This window comes from Mizuhopecten yessoensis, unplaced genomic scaffold, assembly GCF_002113885.1.
Source record: "Mizuhopecten yessoensis strain PY_sf001 unplaced genomic scaffold, ASM211388v2 scaffold10901, whole genome shotgun sequence".
NCBI lineage: Eukaryota > Metazoa > Mollusca > Bivalvia > Pectinida > Pectinidae > Mizuhopecten > Mizuhopecten yessoensis.
This window is the reverse complement of record NW_018408778.1, coordinates 392,658-412,262: the sequence shown is the minus strand read 5'-3', so window position 1 is coordinate 412,262 and position 19,605 is coordinate 392,658. Positions and strand designations below refer to the sequence as shown.

Sequence of the window (19,605 nt, the reverse complement as noted above, 5' to 3'; positions counted from 1 at the left end):
GCATTGATGTAACGTCTATAAAAAATACATAAGAGGGTAAATAGGGTAAGAGAAAAATAATCATTCACCCCCGTGGGAGTGAGACGGGGTATAAGATTCTATTAGTCTCGTCAAAGGATACACATGCATAAAAAAAGGGATCCCAGTACTTATAAATCTGGAATAAGTCCCTTCTTACCAGACACAGAGATTCCTGTGATTGGTGGCTTTTTATCCTGTTTATCTTACTTGGGTAAGTTAATTTTGAATTTGAATGTAATATGATTTTCCCCATTTGATTATTTCACAACTTTCTCTGCCATTGTACAGTTACTTGTGCAGTATGTAAAACTTCTACATACATATATGCAATGTGCATTTGCCAATGAACTGAATTGAAATTGAAATACAACATTTAACAGGAGTTCGATAAACATGATAAGTAACAATCACAAGTTTGAAAACCCTTTGATACTATAACATTAATTACATGCCAGGAATGTTCATATATTACACATAAGTTGCATTTTTGATCAGGTAAAAGAGATCATTTAACAATGGTAACTAGACACGGAAAATAACCTTTTAGTGTAATGGAAGTCTAACCAAGGTGTATAGATTGACTAACAGACCAGGCTGACACAAACACCCTCTCCAGTATTGTATATGACGGGGACATTTCACTATACATGTTACATGTAACTACCAGGNGGGTCGATCAGAAATCCAATATGGCCACCACGGCTGCCATTTTGGAAAACTATTTCAAACTTAAAGTAAAGATCTACTTGGCCGATTGAACTGAAACTTTGTAGGAATGATCGAATCATGGTCCTGACAAAGTGTTGTTATTTTTCGGGTCAATCAGAAATACAATTTGGCTGCCATGGCCGCTATTTTGCTACTAAGTTCTAATAGGCCGATCTCACTTAAAATTGGTCTAGGAATGATCAGCTCATGGTCCTGACAAAGTTAAGTTAACATTATACTATTTTTTACTCAAATTGGTACATATTTCAACAACAAAAATAAATACTATAGACTCAGGTGACCGTTAAGGCCCATGGGCCTCTTGTTTTTTATTAAGTTATGAGAGGTTCTTTGTGTTGCTGGCGGATCTTGTCATCCGCTGGTTAACTTTACATCTTGTAGAAATATCGCTCCCTCCGTTGCCCTGTACTGTACAGTAATCTCAATGCTGTCCATTTTTGATGATAGCTTGCACTGATTTAAAACAGGCATACCTAAAAAGTCAGAAAAGATATTATAGAAAACATATAAAGCCATAAATGATCAGAAATGAATAGTACCAATGTGATAATGAAGAATTACTTTCCTTCCATCATTTATGCTTACCTTCAATCTGCACTGCTGACAACCTAAATTTCTCCAGGATACCTGGATGTATATCATGGCATTCATGACACCCAACCACTAGCTGACAAAGTTCCCTTTCACTGTAATTATCAACCATGAAGGTGTGAGAAACAGACTTCAAACCTGATAGTGTAGAACAATTTGTTACATCTAAAATATAACTGTAAAGCTGACAATGCTTAACCTTGTTATATTTTTTGTTTTAGACACTTAGAAATCCACTAACAATCTACCCCTTGAAATACTTCCAATGCATGAACGATTACTGTCAATCCTAGCTATAGTATTAAAGTATGGAGGTGCATACACAGTAGATGAATACTTTTTATGTCCACTTTTGTACACAGAGGAAACAAGACACCCCCACCTCCCACTCTGATTCCACAAATAGGGATCCACATTAATTGCTCTTATAATACAGGGGATCATATGATCAGAGGTGATTGGTTATCCAGGACATAGTGTAAATATATGTCTTTATTCTAGTACATGTACTTACTTTCTAGAGCTAATAAATGTGACTGTATCAAGTAGCAGAGCACACATTTTAGCCAGTCCATGCTCTCCTTTCTTCTCCTGGAATTGACAATGCCATGATTCAGTACACATGAATGAACAAAAAGTAAATCATTTTATTTTCAACATTTGTGGTCTTACTATTTTTAGCCACCACATTTTTTATGTGTAATAATTGTAATATGTCCTTGTCATTCATATTGGCTGTTAACCTTTTACAATTAAGACCTTTTACAATTAAAACTTAAAATACACTTCATTAATTTTGCTGAAACTTGCAGGAAATGATTTGTACCAATTAATTGTTTTTGTTTTCAAGCTGATTTGACACCACAATGGATGACATCTTGGAAATTTGTTTTTCAAATTCTGTTGGACAGATAGTGTTGAAACTTGGAATGAACAGTATTTGGTCCTGAACAATTATTTGTTCTCTGCGTTAATCTGGAACCAATATGGTCTTATCACATGCCATCTAAATATATTAGATAACTGAAGTACTTGATTACTTCAAAATGGAATNACAAAGAACTAATGAAGATGGTACAAAGGTGGGCGCCAAGATCCCTCTGGGATCTCTTGTTGTATACATTAAACTTAAGAATATTGTTTGAATTGATGAAAGAATTTTCGAATACAATATTACAGCTCATAACAAGAAGCCTTGGAGAGGCCTGAAAGCTCAGATGAGTTAAATAAAAAACGTCTCCACCAATTAGAGGCCATGGTGGCCATCTTAGATTTTCGGATCTACAGGAAATAGTTACAGTGTCCACAATCACTGTCCGGCTCCTCTGACAGTATGTGGATAGCTCACCTTTACTGACTTGGACAATTAATGGCTGTAAACCAGAATCTTTTATACAGAGAATTAGGGTCAGTTGATACAACATGTTAAAGGAGATGACATCAAACTAACTTCAACTTGAAAATTAATGTGACTATGGTAAGTTACATGCATATCTTTTGGAACAGACCAACAGTTTTTCAGTAATTCAGAATTGTAGAGATAAAGAGAAGGAATTTAAAGTCTTGTTATTTGAATGTAGAAATTGTTTATGTTGGCTGAATGTCAATGCAAACTAATAAGAAGTGTTTAACTGTAAATGGCTTGTGACATGATATGTAGTGAGGCTGGGCTTTGCGCCTCGACCATCAAAGTGAAAACATATATACATTGTACATATTCACTGTAAAACTAGCTGTTAATAAAAATTTAATCATAAAGGATTTAAAGAGTTCAAATAAGTGTTTCTACTGTAGATGTCTTTTAATGTCATATTCCTGAAATAACAATATTCTTATTTAAATGTTGCAATAATATTTCATAATCTTCATCAAATTCTCGAAGAATGATCCAAAATATAATATTTTGGAGGCAACATTTTATTGATACTTTATTCAATCAGTTACTCTAATATTAGTTTATATAAGAGTTGCTTCCCTTCCTATGGAACAGTTCCGATTTCCACCAACTTAAACTCATTTCTAAGAGGGGCCCTATGTTTCGCATCATTGATTGTGTGTAGATACTTTAACAGTGGTATATGCAGTGTTAAAATTATGCATCATTACCACGTGCAGCATCAGTGAACATGTGTGGATAGGTTACCTTCCCCAAAGAATGCTTAAAGCTTTCATCCTAGTAATGGTCAAGATTATTCACCATAATGGCGATAACTTAATTACATGTCCTAAATATATAAGATCATTCAGAATTATGTGAACAATTTACTGTTGTAAGTAACAGATAAGATCATTCATCATTACATCGATAGCTGACCTGTCCTAAGTAATGAATAATATCATTCACCATTTTATGGATAGCCTACTTACCTGTCCTAAGGAACACTCAAGAATGTACATCAATACATGAATGCTTACCTGTCCAAGGTAATGGTTAAGATCGTCAACCATTATGACATCTGGCATCACTGATCGTGTGTGGATAGAGGCACAGTAATTAATTAACTCCTCTATGCTCATCAGGTATCTGTAAGGTGAACCAATGCATTTGAAGATTTATTCAATGTAATGGCTATTACCTTTATCTTTATTTGTACATCATCTAAACAAACTGCATGACAGGAAAACAATAATGCATTTCAAGTTTTTGACATATGATTGTTTTAAAATCCCAAAATCTAAAATACATATGGACATATAACTTAATTTTTCTCCAGATACAAATTATAAGAGATATGGAAACAGATCGTAAATGTTTAGACTCCACAGTCTTACTGAAAGTGAACATGTTGGAGAATGTTTGCCTCAGGTTTTGGCATGCCATGGACACCACTTGGAATTTTGTCAAGAGGATGAGGACAGATGAACACCACTGTAAAATCTTTGGCTCCACAGGACACTGCTCCCTGAAACAGCAGGCTTGTGATATCACTGCAAAGACATTTGAATCAAAGGATATTTATACATGTTTTAAAGTAATTTTCTTCAATAGGAAATAGGCTTATTTTAACTGAACAGTTTCATTTGGCCAAGATTAAAATAATTACAGAGCTCACATACTTTGTTAAACATGTGATGTCTTCAACGAAACTTTCATATATGTGTAAATGTATTTTTTTTAAACATTGGAGTCAGGTGTAGAGGATCATAAAGATCCTGTATCGGAAAATTAAACTCAACTTAACTTAAAATTAATCTCTTAATTGTTACTTGCAAATACCTATCTATTCCAAACTATCATCATAATTTTGATCTCCAACTCGAATGAATGAAAAACCAAAATGATTAAGCGAATTAAGTCAAGTTAAACCTCGGTCACATTTGCGCCGATTTCCGAAAAGGCGCCCGTGCGATAAGTTTTTTTGCATATTTGCCAACTCTCCCTATTTATGAGGGAGACTCTCGATTTTGGGCCCCATAATTGCGCATTTTCAACTAGTGATTTGCTTAACTCTTCTTTTATTAGCTCCCCTGGTCCAAAGGACAAAGGTGAGCTTATGCCATACCGTGGCGTCCGTCGTCAGTACGTACGCCAACAATTCCTTTAAACGACTTCTTCTTCCTAACCACTGATTGGAATTAAACTAAATTTGATTGGAAGCATCCCTAGGTGGTGGGGATTCAAAATTGTACAATTGGTTGGGCTGACCCACCAGGGGGCTGAGGGGCAGGGTCAAAAGGGGGCGATTTGGCTATATTGCTTTAATTGACTTCTTCTCATGAACCAAGTGATGGATATCAACCATATTTAAATGGAAGCATCCCTAGGTGGTGGGGATTCAAAATTGTACAAATGGTGAGGCGGAGTTCCCAGGGGGCTGAGGGCGGGGGCAAATAGGGGCAATTTGGCTATATTGCGACAAACGACATCTTCTGTAGAACTATTCACTGGATATCAATCATATTTGATCAAAAGCATTCATGGGAGGCAGGGATTCAAAATTGTACAAATGGTGAGGCGGAGTTCCCAGGGGGCTGAGGGCGGGGCCAAATAGGGGCAATTTGGCTATATTGCTACAAACGACATCTTCTGTAGAACTATGCACTGGATATTAACCCTATTTGACTGGAAGCATCCCTAGGTGGTGGGGATTCAAAATTGTACAAATGGTTGGGCTGAACCCCCAGGGGGCTGAGGGGCGGGGCCATAAAAAAGGGTTATTTGGCTTTATTGCTTTAAGCGTTTTATTCTGTAGAACTATGCACTGGATATCAACCATACTTGACTAGAAGCATCCCTAGGTGGTGGGGATTCAAAATTGTACAAATGATTGGGCTGACCCACCAGGGGGCTGAGGGGCGGGGCTAAAAGAGGGCAATTTGGCTATATTGCTATAAACGACTTCTTCTGTAGAACTATTCACTGGATATCAATCATATTTGATCAAAAGCATTCATGGGAGGCAGGGATTCAAAATTGTACAAATGGTGGGGCTGACCCCCCAGGGGGCTGAGGGCGGGGCCAAATAGGGGCATTTTGGCTATATCGCTACAAACAACTGCTTCTGTAGAACTATGCACTGGATATCAACCATATTTGACTGGAAGCATCCCTAGGTGGTGGGGATTCAAAATTGTACAAATGGTGGGGCTGTCCCCCCAGGGGGCTGAGGGCGGGGCCAAAATGGGGCAATTTGGCTATATTGCTATAAACAACTTCTTCTGTAGAACTGTACCATGGATATCGATCATATTTGGTCGGAAGCATCCATGGAAGGCAGGGATTCAAAATTGTACAAATGGTGGGGCTGACCCCCCGGGCTAAGNAAGTGTTATCTCCCCTACGCAATGGTATTCTTTGTCAAATACAATTTCGTGCATTAGTCAAATGTAACTTACCATTTTTCCTTATGTTACTCTATTGAAATTAAAAACGTTTGACAGCGAATAATCACTTTGTACAATATCAAAATGAGCCGTACCAAAAAGATGTTGTTTGAGGAAAAAAAAAGTGATGCTTGCAGGACTCGAACCATCGAAGCGAAAAACGTCGATAGCCGTGTAATAGTAAGACCTGCCGGTTTAACCCACTACACCACTACATTAGTTATGGATGGATGGATGACGGGTTTCGCGCCTACATGAATCTNGGGTCTGACTGAACCCCTTGGGACCTAGTTTCTTAGTCACAGCTTGAAAACCGTTGAGATCCCGACCCTATAACCATATATACAATTGCTGATTATAAAGAGACGAATGCACATATGCTTCCAGGATGGCCTTGGGATCTGCCCCACCCTTGGAGACTTAACCCCTGGATCATATCTTTGAAACGGTTGAGATCCCCACCCCAAAACTATATATACAAATGCTGGGCAAAAAGAGACAAATCCAGTCATGATATTAGAATTGATCCTGGGGTCTGGCCACAACCCTAGGGACCTAGTTTCTAAGTCACAGCTTGGAAACAGTTTAGATCCCCACCCCTAACCATACATAAAATTGCTTGGCATGAAAAATCTAATACCGATATGCTACAAGGATTGACCTTGGATCTCATTTGGAAAATATTTTGCCATGATTGCTTAGATATCCAGGTGAGCGATACAGGCCCTCTGGGCCTCTTGTTCTAAAATCTACTGATTTTCTCTGGAAGAACAACTCAAACAGTGCCATTCAAAAGTGTTCTTTTTCCCCTAGAGTGTACATACACATATTTTATCTATACATTTTATTCTGAGCACACATTATCTCCCCCATGGAAATTTCAAAACGTTGGCAAGTATGTTCTTGGCCAAAATCAGCCAGCAAGCCGGGAAACCCTAAGGAGGCTGGGTGCTGGGAGATTATCGGCCACTTTTTAGATGCCACATGGGTCGCCGGGAGCACAAACTCATCGGAACCTAACCTAACTGGCAGTCTCCTGTAAGTGTTCCACAAGGATTTCGTAACATTATCTTACGGCTCCCGGTGGCATCATATGGTCATCTTGGGTGGGTTTGTACAATTTTACATGCTCCCAGGTGTCCTGTAGACTGCCCGATGTGGTGCCGTACAGCAATCGTAATGTAGCCGCCCAATGTCCTCAAACTGCAGTGTCCATGGCATATCCACCCCGATATACAGACGGATATTGGCTAATTCTTCTGGCACCCGGATGGCACACAAACAGGCATATGCAGGCACCATTTTCTCACCGATGAGCTAGGTACAAAACCAGACAATTCGGAATAGTTTCAGAATCTGCTGAAAGTTTTTGCAAGTCCAGAGTTTTAAAGTGCTGAAAGTATTTGAGAGTTCACAGTTTTACGGTGAAAGTTTTGGTGTTGACTTGTGTGCTTCCCTAAATATACATGCCATATAAAATGCGAAATAGCGTACTTAAGTACGTACCTATCCCGCCTGTCAAAGGACTGGCTGCATGAACATCTTCCGGCTACCGTACGACAGCCTGGCCATCGTCAGAAAGCCTTGCGGTATTCTTGCGATAGTCTTACAGGCTCCCTATGGTATCTTTCAGATGTCCATTCGATTTAATCCGGCAAATTATTTGCAGGGGCCGTGCTGTGCCCATATCGAATGTGATCATACTCACGACAAATCCCACACATTGGAAAAAAGTCCCCAGCGCCGGGGAAGCAGGCCAATTCCTACTTCCTGGCCGGCAGCCGGCGCAAATGTGACTGAAGCATTAGTCAGCATGCTTGCTGTACAGAAGTCCTGATGTTAAAAGAAACTCTGTCAAATATATACCGTGTGTATACGTAGTGCACCCACAGAAGATTGGATTGACCTTGGTTGAATACTCATGACCAAGGTCCTATATGAGTCCTGATATATAGTTGGTTGAATATCTGTTTTTATCCCATTCTATGTACATTTCATTTAACTGTTTGGAATTTTTCAGCGATGCATATTGTTGGTTATAGAGATTGGCTATGACCAAAAATCAAATTGAACTTATATTTATTTTCCTTCTTTGGCTAACTAAAATTTCAATTTCAGGACATTCCTTTAACCTGACTGAACACATTTTTACAAGTTCAGTTAATAAAATTAGGTAGAGTCTGGCACACCACTAAGACCCCTATCATGCTCTCAGACCAACAAAGGTGATTAATACACATGTAACAAGTAATTGAACATTTTGTTTCATAACTTTTGAAAAAGTTCTAAACAAATCCCACCTCAAAGTAACAAATAACCTGTTTTAGTGGATCTGGATTCAATTGTGCCTTTTGAACTAATTAAGTTGCATGTTAGGTGTCTGTCTGAAGTTTGGAGGCCATTAATTTAAATCATGGTAGAGAACAAGTTAATTTGTCTTAACTGGTACCTGTCTATATATTCCTTTTCATTGATCATTTTATGGAGATCTTTTCTAATCCAAACTGTCAACTCTTGAAACTGCTGTTGTTTTTACCAATCTTAAAGCTTTTCATTCCAACTTTCCATTTTCCTTGGAAGGCTATCCTTTCAAAATTGCTTTTTAGGATGCAATTTTTTCCCTTTCATTGTAAACTATTGTATACCATTAAATATTTTCTTCATATCAGTGTACTAGGAAGAAAAGTAGTGAGCTTCCATTAGCAACTGAATTTGTGACCGCCACCTTCTCAGTCCATCGCTCTTCCTATTGAGCTAACGGAAAATTACCAGGAACTCAAAGCTAAAAGGTGAATGTAAGAATATATACAACTAAAACCTGCAACACTCCCACTACTCTTTTAAATGTGTTCGTCCCCAAGGGCTACTAAATCCTAGGTTCTAACTCCCTGCCACTCCAGGTAGCTCGAGTCAAAGACATCATTTGTAACCGAAAAGAGAGTGTATTGCTTGAGTTTCAATAAGGGATCAAACCAGATGACCCAAGCTACCCAGTCTGCTATACTCTACCTATAAAGCTAAAAGGAAATTCCCATTAGTTGGAATCAACATTTCAAATAAATTTTTAATGTACATATTCATGGCAGAAATGGACTGGGTTGATCACAGATGACTAGGTAGCTAAATTGGTTAGGGCGTCCCTCAAGAGTTTAGAGGTCCTGGTTTTGAATCACATTTTTAAACATAAACTTTATTTATTTTACAATAATTATGAAACAAGTTGTTTCAACTTATATTAATCACTCTAGTTGGCCCAGATGTAAGTGCACTGGGGTCTTATTGTGGACGGTTTGTTCGTTTATGAAATGAGGTTGAACCTAGTAATATGGTGGTGCTTTCAGATGAGCCTTAATTAACTATAAGCCTTACAAGACCTGCATAACATTTGCAGGTCCGCTAGTATTAATACCCGAAATGTAACATTTAATAACAGACAAACCGTTCGTTCCACATAAACAAACAGGTCCTGGGAGTATTCCGTCTTTTCGTATTGAAGAGTTATCTTCTCTTGTGAGAAGGCATTGATTGTTACGTCATTGGTTTATGAGATTAACATCATCATTTTTTGAGAAAACGACATACTTTTCTCACACAAACCAATGACGTAACAATCACTACCTGCTCACAAGAGAAGATAACTCTGCAATAGGCAAAGAGGGAAAACTTGCCAAAAGATTACATGAACCAGGGTTATAAGTTGTGCTAAAGCTAATACTAAGAAAAAGATGGCCCCACATTTTTCCTTTCCTTGAAATATATATATTAAAAAAACGTTGAAATCATATACAGTATATCCTTCTGCTTTCAATTTCATGGTAATGTTGGTTGGGACTAACTCACACATTTCCATGGCCAATGAGGACTAAATGCGGGAAATGGGATCGATCCGTTCGAGCTGTTTGTAGAATTTCATCACAGCCTTTCTTTTTTTCTGATCGGTTACCATCATCAACATCATCTTTTGTTATTTGAAGCCATGATGATGTAAGTGGGAACATGTGACAAAGCATTTCCATTGCAGATGACCGTGTAAATATAATGTGATGGAATGTACATAATGATCACACGTCAAATTCTGGAGACATGGAACATGAATTGTCCGCGGACATCATTACAATAAATTGTCATGCTAATCTCAAAGGATATAATGAGATATAATGTTTTTCTTATATCAACCGGCGAAAATATGAATGTGTGTGCGGATAATCTTGTAAATAAATCCGTTTCTCAATATAGTTGCATTGCACTGGAGTTCGTGTTTACCGCTACTTTACCGTCTTCTACAATTGGAGAGTTCCTACGGTTGATAATCTTACGGATTTTATTTTGAACATGTACAAACGACATAATACTTCTGTTATGTCCTAAATTATGGCTATGACAGACATGTATTTTGTTTTCGGTTACATTAAGATAAGAAGTCTTTCTAAAGGCCAGTCCAACTAAACAATACCCTTATTTAGGCATACTATGATACTCTAATTTAACAACAGACGAACAGTTTTAACTGATGTATTTGCTAACGTGGTACTGTACTGTGTCTACAGTACTGACTAAGAAAAGCAGGTGGATGTGTATAATAATAATAATAATAATAATAATATCTTTATTTAAGGAGGGTTACATATTTAGTACAAGACTAATCTTCCATATGGCCCTCTCAAACATCATACAGACATGTAAACTGACATTAAAACAGATTATTATGCTAACTACAAAATCATGGATCAGCATTCTTTCCCTGAGGAATACAGTTTTAATATAATTGAGCATATGTATATGTACATCAAAGTACAAGGTAACAATACGTTCACAGAAACTTTGTAAATTTTGACAGTTACCTGTGTGAATAACATTACTCATTTAAATATAGAGATAGCAGAAACAAACTGTGGTCGTGTTTTTAATATTGACCGGTAAATTATTCCACAGCATTGCTCCAGTGTAAGTAAATGACTTTTTGAATAATTCAGAATTTGGTCTTGGCAATATTAGATTTTGTTGAGATGTAGATCTTAATCCATATCTATACGTGTCAGTACACATATTTAGACCAGCTTTAATGTAATCAGGTGCCATGTCATTTAAAGATTTGTAGACTAATATACATGTGTGGTATTTTACTCTGAATGTGAATGGCAGAGTATTATTTTCCTCAAAAAGGCTTTTACTTGGTGTTAACATAGGGAGATTTAAAATAATACGTAGAGCTTTTTTTTGAATTTTTATAATTTGAGTGGTTTGCTCTTTTGATAACCCATTTCCCCACACAATAGCTGCATAGTCGAGTATTGGGAGAATATACGAGTTATAATAAACTTTCCTGGCTTCTGTAGTCAGATATCCACTCATTTTTCTAAGTAATGCAACGGCAATTGCCAATTTGGAAGACACCTTTTTTACCTGGGTTGTCCAACTAAGATTTTCTTCGATATATATGCCCAATACCTTTTGACAGGACAACGACATAATTTCTTCTCCATTTACATACAGTTTTAATGGACTTTGAATGGAGAGTTTATGCTTATTTGCAATGATCATACTAGTAGTCTTTTGCTGGTTAAGTTTCATGTTGTTATTTGTACACCATCTCAATACATGATTCAGGTTCTCCTAAAGATTTGTGGCAATATCAATAGAGTTATTTCCCTTTACATGCAGGGTACTGTCATCTGCATACATGTATATCTACAAGGCATTTTTTTTTTTACATAAAGTGGCATATCATTAATATAAATAATAAAAATTAATGGACCAAGTATGGATCCTTGCGGTACTCCAGCTTTGATTGTCTGGAAAGAAGAAGAACTGCTGCCTGCTCTAACTGTTTGGACTCTGTTTTGTAGATAAGATGAGAACCAATCCAGACTTGATTAAGTCATGTTTAAAAATCTTTAGTTTGTGTAGAAGGATATTATGATCTACTAAATCAAAAGCCTTATTTAAGTCTATAAATATAGTACCTACTATTTCATTTTTATCAATACTGTCAATCCATTTATCAAATAGGTGGACAAGAGCAGTCTGACATGAAAGTTTTGCCCTAAAACCTGACTGTTAAGTGTGTAACAGGTCATATTTCATTAAGTATTTATAAAGATGGTTTGTAATATGTTTCTCAAATATTTTTGACAAAGTGGACAATATAGATATGGGTCTATAATTATTCATATTATCTTTAATATCACCACTTTTATGTAGAAGTGTCACTCTTGCTTCTTTTAGGAAGATGGGAAACATGCTTGGGATATACTGAGGTTTATGATGTGTGTTAGATAGGGCGTGATAATATGTCTACATAATTTGATAATTTTTCGTCCAATTCTATTACATCCAGTGGCTTTTGTATCATAAAGTTTACTTATATATGTATCAACTTCTTTACAAGTTATGTAAAGAATACGGAACGGATTTCGTATAGATGATGTCCTATGTTGTTCCATTTCGATGTGATCAATACAATCAAATTCTTTCTTTTCTACTATGTTAGATACATTTACAAAGTGAGTGTTTAATTTTTCTATAATGTCCTGTTTGTCATTGGTGGTCGTGCCGTTATCACATTTAAGTTGAGTAGGGATAGGACCATGATCTGCATATTTTGACATGCTTTTAAGGTGTTTCCATAAAATAGCACTTGGCTTATTCTCTGATATTGCATTTTTGAACATATCCTTCTTTGCTTTTAAAATCATTGCACTGGTTTTATTCTCCAAAATCTGTAACTTGCCCAATCTTTTCTTTTATGATAAGTATCTCTTAAATTCCTTGCATTTGTTATTTCTCCATTAAACCATTCAGGTTGTTTGTTTCTTTTGACTCTTTTTGACTTGACAGGAGCATGTTTGTTAAGAATTTTCATAATAGATTTACTAAGAATCCAGCGAAGTATATTACTATGGCTTTATTTGTTTCTGTTGCATTTGGAGAAATTAACATCAGTTTTCATAAAGTCATTGAACAATTTATTTTGAGAAAGCTTTACTTTAAATCAGTTAAAATATTACAATACGGTTATCTAAGTCCGTGGTATAACTTACTGAGTTACTGTCGAGATTTCTAAAATGTTTTAAACCGTAACAAATATTTAAAACTACATGTCGTGATAAATAACTTGTAACATTATATATATATATATATATATAGGATCTACAGTCATATTATACTTCGTGTCCACCGCGCGTTCTAAATAGCAGACGATATATCCCGGTAAAATACGTACTCTTCGTTTGATTTACATTTTGTAATTTATAATAACCAACTCTCTACTTCCTCTTTCGTTCTGATTGGTTGATAATGACTTCATGTGGTAAAGTTTAGCTAATGACCTCATATTTATATATACGTCTTGATGAGTTTAAAATGGATATCTAGGACTTTTTTAGGCAACGTATTTTACCATGTCTTGAATGTGTACTCGGTGAACCCATTTTTGACCTCAAGATTGGGCCGTTAGCCCGAAACAGCAGACGAATCACCTTCCGAACTGCGGACAAAGTTGAAGTTTGTAGCAGACTGACACAGTTTCCATAGGTAATGTACAGTTGTACTACGATATGCACGTTTTTAGACCGGTGTCCTCGATTTGTTGTTAGATAAAACGCTAGCTCCCCAGCTCATATGGTTACCTGCCATGTATTCTCCCAACTGCCAAATTACACCCGTTATATGTTATACCGTCGTACTCCAGTTTCCAAGCTACACTGTATGGCGAGGAAACAGGTGTCTGTTTTTGATATACGACGATTCTTTACGTTATAATTACCAAATACATGTATAGCAGTGTAATATCCAAGAACTGATAATTTACACATTACACAAATAGTTATTTTGGAGTCACAGTTGGATTCTCACATGAACACATAAGTTGATCCCTGATGATTAATAAGATTTTATTTGACATACTAATAACGTTATTTTTTTTTATTTTTTTTTTCAGTTTTAATTTATACAAAAGATAAAACTTATTCCACAATGTAAATCATTCATTTATTTGATTAGAATGTTTGACATATCACAATTTAAATTGTGTAAGATACAAATGTAGATTATTAAGACATTTTAGTAATACCACAGACATAGATAATAATCTAATCTAATTCCGTGATAATACTATATATATATAGAAAATGGTTTTGTGTAAAAGACAATACAAGGATCCCTTATTAATCCTACAGGCTATATATATATGTATCACCATGGAAGTAATTCTTGACACATATCACTGATATTTTTTGACCTTATTCTTTTATTTGCATGACTATACAGTTATGTTTATAAAACAATTAGGTATTTGCAATACTACTTTATACTAATGAGATACATAGAAGATATTCTTAGTTTATTGATGAATTTAAACTATATTTCACTTGTTGGGTGAATACTTTGATATTTTCACAAGGGCATACGAATATTCAGCTTATGATTTTTTATACAAAAGATACAAAATATAAAGATGCGTTCCTGAATAGTTTTATAATTAACTTAAACCTAAAGTAAATCTAACATTTTATCAAACATTTTCTTGTCATGTTTCTACATTCTCAATTAGATCAACTACAGGTAACTATATTTTCTGATCTGTGTATTCACTCAAAAACACAAACAAGGCTTGTACAATATAAAAATCATGAGAGTGGAATTACTAAGGAAGACATGGAAGTTAAAAAGTAGACAATCATGACTTTCAGTCACAAAATTCATACATTTTTTTGGTAGATATGGTTATTTAACTCCAAATGCCAACTGAAATGGGTTTTTTTTCGTCATTATTTTTGCTACCCTTTACATACAAGTATATGGACAGCATCAATACAATAAAAATAAATAAAGTTAAGTATTGTTATTCTATAAACACTTAGTTCAGATAAGAACAATTTCCTACAAACAGATGCTAGTGGTATATACATGGAAATTGTGAGTGTATTCAGATTGACAACTTCAAATGTCAGGGAGGTTATTCTGTGGTATAGATTTGTCAACAATGCTTGGTTGGCTACTAGTATAGCTAGCTGTATATGAACAGTAGAAGTGTAATTGTGTTGATGTTAATATGCAGGCATGTATATGGATCTGGTAGTTTGTAATAAAAGAAAGAGCAGTGTTTTAACTAGTCCATACAAAAATGTGTACATACATGTGCTTGACGTTGAGTTATGATTCATATCTCCTGTAAAAAAATGGATACCCATAACCTAACTATGTTCAGTATGTTGTCATAAAAAAAAACATGATAACATTTTGAATACAAATGTCAGTGTTTATTACAAAGCAAAGATCATATTTAATGAACTATTGATAAAATATTATAAAATGAAATTTATTTATTTCATTCTATAGATATTTTAATGATATGTCAAATGGAATTTTAACCAATAAAATTATTTTGACATACATGTCAATAGTTTGTCTGCTGTATAAAAAATGTATCAATCATTCAAATGAGCAATATATTCTCATGATCATAGTTCACATGCGGATTGCCTATGGAACTACCACACTATACATACTTTGTATGTAACTAGCAATGTGTTAGTTGGGTCATTGTACGCATGTATTTAACACTGGAAAAATTGCAGAAATGTATACTGTAGTACATGTTCCTGGGTGAAGATATAATGTTTAAAGTGAAAGTCTTCCTTTCAATCAAGTTGACCAGAAGTAGAATTTATTGCAGCTGTTTTTGAGAGTGTTTTCCGTTTGGTATCATCTTCATATTTTTTATAACAGTTATGACTGCTAGCGTATATGGTATGTGTAGATACACCATATATCCGTCTTCACCCAATCAAGTACCAATGGTACCTGTTTTTCTCAAACTTATTGCCCTTCTTCTATTTAGTAATTTTAAGTCCAGTCCTATGTGACTATTTGATCTAAACCCCTAAAATGTGTAATATACTCTGACCACCTCAATTTAGGTCCAGATATAGCTGTAACAAATTCTCAGGTCCCTGTGTCATATTGTATAAAAATTGAGATAATTGATGTTAGAGATTTATTGATCACAACTTAACCACTTTGTGAATATATAGTTGTTAATTTCTTTTATAAAATTTTACCAGTGAAAGTATCAGGAATTCTCCATTTGATCAAAAACTTATATTTCACTGCCGTGAAGATGTATACAAAATGTTATATCTTCACATGCGAAGATATCACTATTTTTTGTCCAATCAGAACAGTACTTTCTGTCCACTGTAGATTTTCAATTTCATGAACATATGAAGCGACGACAGAATAAGTCATTGTTTTGGTATACTTTTGCCACATACATTATGGTAAATTTGCTTAACTACACAAGTGACATAATTTTTGTTTGGAAATCTTGCCAGATAACAGCAGCAAAATGGCAATCTACTTTGTTGTGATGACATTAGAACCAGGTGTCAAATATTATGATACCAGTTCCTGTACTATTCTTATGCAACAATATTGGTGTTATGTTAAATAAATAGAAAAATTAATGGTTTTCCGTTGAATACCTTGTATAGAAGAATATTCAAATAATCTGCCAAAGTCATGAAAAATATATGTTATTCAACAAGAAATCATTAAACATTTATTTATTTAACTGCTTGCAATAGCTTTATGTTTAATTAGGTTTATAACGTTCCCCGCAGGCTAAGAACTTATATTTGGTTTATGTAGATACTATTTTAAATTGGTTTGTAAAGCTAACATTTAGCTGGCAATTGTTTATAACAGGAACTATCATAATGAATTAATTTCACTGGGAAAATAATGATGGTTGTGAATTCTGATCTGACATAAATTAAAAAAAAAAATGTCTGTCCATGCTGCATTGTTGTGATGCCCATACGTAGGGTCCATGGTGTGTAGTCCTGGCTCAGCTGCACTATTTCGATGCCCATATTTAGGGTCCATGGTGTGTTGTGTAGTCCTGGCTCAGTTGCATCATTGCATTGTAATGCCCATACGTAGGGTCCATGGTGTGTAGGCCTGGCTAAGCTGCAATTTTTTGATGCCCCTATGGAGGGTCCATGGTGTGTTGTGTAGTCCTGGCTCAGTTGCATCATTGCATTGTGATGCCCATATGTAGGGTCCATGGTGTGTTGTGTAGGCCTGGCTCAGCTGCATCATTGCATTGTGATGCCCATACGTATGGTCCTTATGGTGTGTAGTCCTGGCTCAGCTGCATTATTTTGATGCCCATACATAGGGTCCATGGTGTGTAGTCCTGGCTCAGCTGCATCATTGTATTGTGATGCCCATACGTAGGGTCCATGGAGTGTAGTCCTGGCTCAGCTGCACTATTTCGATGCCCATATTTAGGGGCCATGGTGTGTTGTGTAGTCCTGGCTCAGTTGCATCATTGCATTGTGATGCCCATACGTAGGGACCTTATGGTGTGTAGTCCTGGCTCAGCTGCATTATTTTGATGCCCATACATAGGGTCCATGGTGTGTAGTCCTGGCTCAGCCGCACTATTTTGATGCCCATATGTAGGGTCCATGGTGTGTTGTGTAGTCCTGGCTGAGCTGCAATATTTTGATGCCCATATGTAGGGTCCATGGTGTGTAGTCCTGGCTCAGCTGCATCATTGTATTGTGATGCCCATACGTAGGGTCCATGGAGTGTAGTCCTGGCTCAGCTGCACTATTTCGATGCCCATATTTAGGGGCCATGGTGTGTTGTGTAGTCCTGGCTCAGTTGCATCATTGCATTGTGATGCCCATACGTATGGTCCTTATGGTGTGTAGTCCTGGCTCAGCCGCACTATTTTGATGCTCATATGTAGGGTCCATGGTGTGTTGTGTAGGCCTGGCTCAGCTGCATCATTGCATTGTGATGCCCATACGTAGGGTCCATGGTGGGTAGTCCTGGCTCGGCTGCACTATTTTGATGCCCATATGTAGGGTCCATGGTATGTTGTGTAGTCCTGGCTCAGCTGCATCATTGTATTGTGATGCCCATACGTAGGGTCCATGGAGTGTAGTCCTGGCTCAGCTGCACTATTTCGATGCCCATATTTAGGGGCCATGGTGTGTTGTGTAGTCCTGGCTCAGTTGCATCATTGCATTGTAATGCCCATACGTAGGGTCCATGGTGTGTAGGCCTGGCTAAGCTGCAATTTTTTGATGCCCCTATGGAGGGTCCATGGTGTGTTGTGTAGTCCTGGCTCAGATGCATCATTGCATTGGGATGCCCATACGTAGGGTCCATAGTGTGTAGTCCTTGCTCAGCTGCATTATTTTGATGCCCATATGTAGGGTCCATGGTGTGTAGTCCTGGCTCAGCTGCACTATTTCGATGCCCATATTTAGGGTCCATGGTGTGTTGTGTAGTCCTGGCTCAGCTGCAATATTTTGATGCCCATATGTAGGGTCCATGGTGTGTTGTGTAGTCCTGGCTCAGCTGCATCATTGCATTGTGATGCCCATACGTAGGGTCCATAGTGTGTAGTCCTTGCTCAGCTGCATTATTTTGATGCCCATATGTAGGGTCCATGGTGTGTTGTGTAGTCCTGGCTCAGCTGCACTATTTCGATGCCCATATTTAGGGTCCATGGTGTGTTGTGTAGTCCTGGCTCAGCCGCATCATTGCATTGTGATGTCCATATGTAGGGTCCATGGTGTGTAGTCCTGGCTCAGCTGCATCATTGCATTTTGATGCCTATACATAGGGTAGGGTCCATGTTGTGTAGTCCTGGCTCAGCTGCATGAGCTAGAAAAATGCTTCATCTTTCATATCAACCCTGGCTGGGTTTTCTGCCATGTGTATATTGTCACAAAGCAAATTTTTAAGTTTTCGTTGCAATTGCTTCATGCATTTTAGAATTCTGTATGAGTGTGCAAAGTGTATAATATCAATCTTTGGGCTATAGATCATACTGTGTGTGTACTGTGTAGATACATCAAGATAAGCCTCAGGCAAGCTGCTAAATCATATACGGTACTACTTCGGCTTTTTTAGCTTTGAAATCACTGCTTTCAATATAAGAAATAGTTGTGACTTTTAATTGTCATGATCAGCAGGAATATGCAGGATATACCTGTATTTCAGGCCAAACTTGCTCAATGTAATTCATATTGCCACATTCAAGTGCTTTTCTTGTTTTAAAACATTTTAACAGCTGTATGTACAAAAATTAAATAACTGCTAAGATTTGGTACAAACAAATATATACTCATATTTTTTTTTTTAAACTGCTGAAATAGTTACTGTACATGTTAAGAGAAAATGCATGCACCATCAGAGAAAATGCATTTACCATTCTTTTGCATGAACTATCTTTTAAAGATTAAGTTACATTAACCATCTTATAATAAGCTTTTAGCAGTGCTCATGACTATATATATATGTTTATATATCTTACATAATTGGCCTTCATATAATTCTTTTTGTATATACATAGTAGACTTTAATTTACATATTATCTTTATTTGACATATAAACTGATGAGATCATCATGATCAT

General features: G+C 36.5%; 2 protein-coding genes across 3 annotated transcripts in view; one reads left to right on the top strand and one right to left on the bottom strand.

The window, feature by feature from the left end:
* Nucleotides 1–1,012: 1,012 nt before the first annotated feature.
* On the bottom strand, nucleotides 1,013–10,438 carry LOC110463405. 2 transcript variants are annotated; one of them, XM_021517980.1, is made up of 6 exons: nucleotides 10,006–10,438; nucleotides 4,114–4,269; nucleotides 3,757–3,865; nucleotides 1,856–1,932; nucleotides 1,336–1,436; nucleotides 1,013–1,223 (listed from the first exon to the last, which is right to left on the bottom strand). In XM_021517980.1, the coding sequence occupies exons 1-6, from the start codon at nucleotides 10,179–10,181 to the stop codon at nucleotides 1,102–1,104; spliced, it is 741 nt and encodes a 246-aa protein (XP_021373655.1). In that variant the 5' UTR covers nucleotides 10,182–10,438; the 3' UTR covers nucleotides 1,013–1,101. The 2 variants fall into 2 exon arrangements, with proteins under 2 accessions (XP_021373655.1, XP_021373656.1); XM_021517981.1 differs by lacking the exon at nucleotides 1,336–1,436.
* A 3,021-nt stretch (nucleotides 10,439–13,459) lies between these two features.
* Nucleotides 13,460–19,605, top strand: part of LOC110463401 (mucin-5AC-like) — a 115,073-nt gene continuing 108,927 nt past the window's right edge. The window contains exon 1 of the mRNA XM_021517966.1: nucleotides 13,460–13,698. The gene's annotated coding sequence lies outside the window, so the exon portion shown is untranslated. The remainder of the gene's footprint in view (nucleotides 13,699–19,605) is intronic.

Coding starts and splice junctions, on each gene's coding strand:
- LOC110463405 (XM_021517980.1), bottom strand. CDS start 10,181: ATGGAAATGCTTTGTCACATGTTCCCACTTACATCATCATGGCTTCAA. Junction 1,933..3,756: donor TTAACCATTACCTTGGACAG/GTAAGCATTCAT, acceptor TGTCAATTCCAG/GAGAAGAAAGGAGAGCATGG. Junction 1,437..1,855: donor ACATTTATTAGCTCTAGAAA/GTAAGTACATGT, acceptor TGATAATTACAG/TGAAAGGGAACTTTGTCAGC.